At 40.0% G+C, this 2,338-nt stretch overlaps 1 protein-coding gene across 1 annotated transcript; it reads left to right on the top strand.

Annotated features, from left to right (window-relative positions):
* Positions 1-240: 240 nt before the first annotated feature.
* Positions 241-1,473, top strand: LOC141613322 (uncharacterized). Its single transcript, XM_074432056.1, has 2 exons — positions 241-804; positions 925-1,473. Exons 1-2 carry the CDS (start codon positions 241-243, stop codon positions 1,471-1,473), a joined length of 1,113 nt encoding a protein of 370 aa, XP_074288157.1.
* Positions 1,474-2,338: the final 865 nt, after the last annotated feature.

Genomic DNA, 2,338 nt, shown 5'->3' on the forward strand with positions numbered 1-2,338 from the left:
AAAAGCAATAAAGAAACAAGGGGTATTTGGGTTTATTCAGGCCAAGAGGGGATTGAGGCAGGGAGATCCTCTCTCCCCCTTGCTTTTTACTCTATGCTTGGAGTATTTAAGCAGGATTTTGGAGGTTACTCAACAGCATAGGCAGTTTAGATTCCATCCTCTCTCTCAAAAGACTAAACCTCTCACATCCGTGTTTTGCGAGATGACCTTATAATGTTTTGTAGAGGGTATAGGACTTCTATGGAGCTTCTAATTCATTCCTTTGAATATTTCTCAAAACCTACTGGCTTGGTTATGAATAGAGGGAAATCCAACATATATTTTAATGGCACTGATGAGCATCATATTAGTGAGGTGGAAAAGCTAACTGGTATGAAGAGGGGTAATGTACCATTCAAATATCTTGGGATTAATGTATCTCCAAAAAGACTGTCTGTGATGGACTGTTCTTGTCTAGTGGAGAGGATAGTAGAACGAATTAAGAGGTTGGGCTCTCGAAAATTATCTTATGCAGGGAGGATTGTTCTGATCAAGTCAGTCCTTAGCTCTCTTCATACATATTGGGCTCGTATTTTTGTGTTGCCTAAAACTGTGATTGCCAGCATTGAGGCTACTTGCAGATCCTTTTTATGGCATGGCAATGAACAAAAAGATAATCCTGCACTGGTCTCCTGGGACACTATTTGTCAACCTAAAAGACAGGGTGGACTAGGGATTAGGAAGTTTCATGAATGGAATCTTGCTGCCATAGCCAAGTATGCCTGGTGGGTTGCTACAAAAGCTGACCATTTATGGGTTCGTTGGGTTCATTCAATTTATATCAGAAACAGCAATTGATATGATTATGAACCTTCACCTACCTCCAGTTGGGCTTGGCGCAAAATTTGCCAAGTCAAGAACATCTTCAAAAACTTCTTATTTCAGCAAACATGGACTGATTCTGGACAGAGTTATAGGATTGATAAAGGTTATCAATGGTTGCTACCTGTAGGAGCTCAAGTTAGCTGGTTCCCTTGGATGAATCAGAGATGGCTTCTTCCCAAACATAGCTTCTGCAGTTGGCTCATTGTTCAGCAACGACTTTTAACACAGGACAGACTAATGCGAATGAATATAGTGAATCATAACTGCTGTTACTTATGTGGACTGCACGAGGAGTCTCATGACCATTTATTTTTTGAATGTGTGTATAGCAAGCGATGTAGGGCCTTGATTTCTGATTGGTGTCAGGTACAACTCCCTGGTACGAACAGTATTCTGTGGTGGCTAAAATGGAGGAATAGAATTGTTGGGAGGAAGCAAGGTATAGCGGTGATTCTTGCAGGACTGATGTATTGGATTTGGTATACAAGGAATCAGTGTCGTATTGAAGGGATGCTGTGGAGGCCTGAGTTTTTGGTTCAGCATGTTAGGAGTGAAGCTTGTATGCGGTTCAAAGTCCTTAAGAGTCAAAATGTGAATTCTGCGACTTAGATTGATAGCATGATGTAATAGTTAGAGATGGTGTTATAAGTCTCTAACAAGTTTGTAATTGGGAATCTTTATTATTAATGAGATCAGCTTACTTGCCCCAAAAAAAAAAAAAAAAAAAAAAGAATAAAAGGGAAGAGAAATGTTACTGAAATAAATTCGGAAATAGGGAAGAACAAAAGTAACGGAACCAGTGTATTGGAAATTATAAGAGATCCCGAGAGGGGAAGAGAAGAGAGGGAGAGAGAGAGCTACAACTGACGTCCCTACCTTCCTATTTATAAGAAAATAGGAATTATTTAACCTAATGACGGAAATAAACCTAAAAAGCCCAAGCCCGTAGGATAAACCACTCGATCGAGTGGTTTAAAACCACTCGATCGAGCAAACTAAGGCTCAAACTGCTCGATCGACCAAAAGAAGTGCTCGATCGACTAAACACAAATAAGCAACTGGTCGATCGACCATATAAAGTGCTCGATCGACTAATTATTGAATCTAAAACCACTCGATCGACTAGTACAGTGCTCGATCGAGTGAAAACTAACTTCAGCAGCTCATAATTCTCGTTAGTTTGACTTTGACTTGTCCTTTTGGCTCCCAAAACAGCTTCGCGCATCCCAAGAGAGCTATAATTCCGCTCCAAATTCACTCTTCCTCCAAATGCATGCAAAACGGACGATAAATGGCTTGATTTCACTACTTTCTGGTTCATTCCTGCAAATTAGACAAAATAACCCAAAGTAGCATATTCGGGGCATTTCGTAGCATAAAACCACGATAAAAGCATAGAAATACGTGCATAAAATAGGCTAAAAAGACTATATAAAATGCACGTATCAACTTCTCTAGACTCCAACTCCGACTC

The sequence above is a fragment of the Silene latifolia genome, chromosome 11, assembly GCF_048544455.1.
Source record: "Silene latifolia isolate original U9 population chromosome 11, ASM4854445v1, whole genome shotgun sequence".
NCBI classification, from domain to species: Eukaryota; Viridiplantae; Streptophyta; class Magnoliopsida; order Caryophyllales; family Caryophyllaceae; genus Silene; species Silene latifolia.

Coding starts and splice junctions, on each gene's coding strand:
- LOC141613322 (XM_074432056.1), top strand. CDS start 241: ATGGAGCTTCTAATTCATTCCTTTGAATATTTCTCAAAACCTACTGGC. Junction 805..924: donor ACCATTTATGGGTTCGTTGG/GTTCATTCAATT, acceptor TTCTTATTTCAG/CAAACATGGACTGATTCTGG.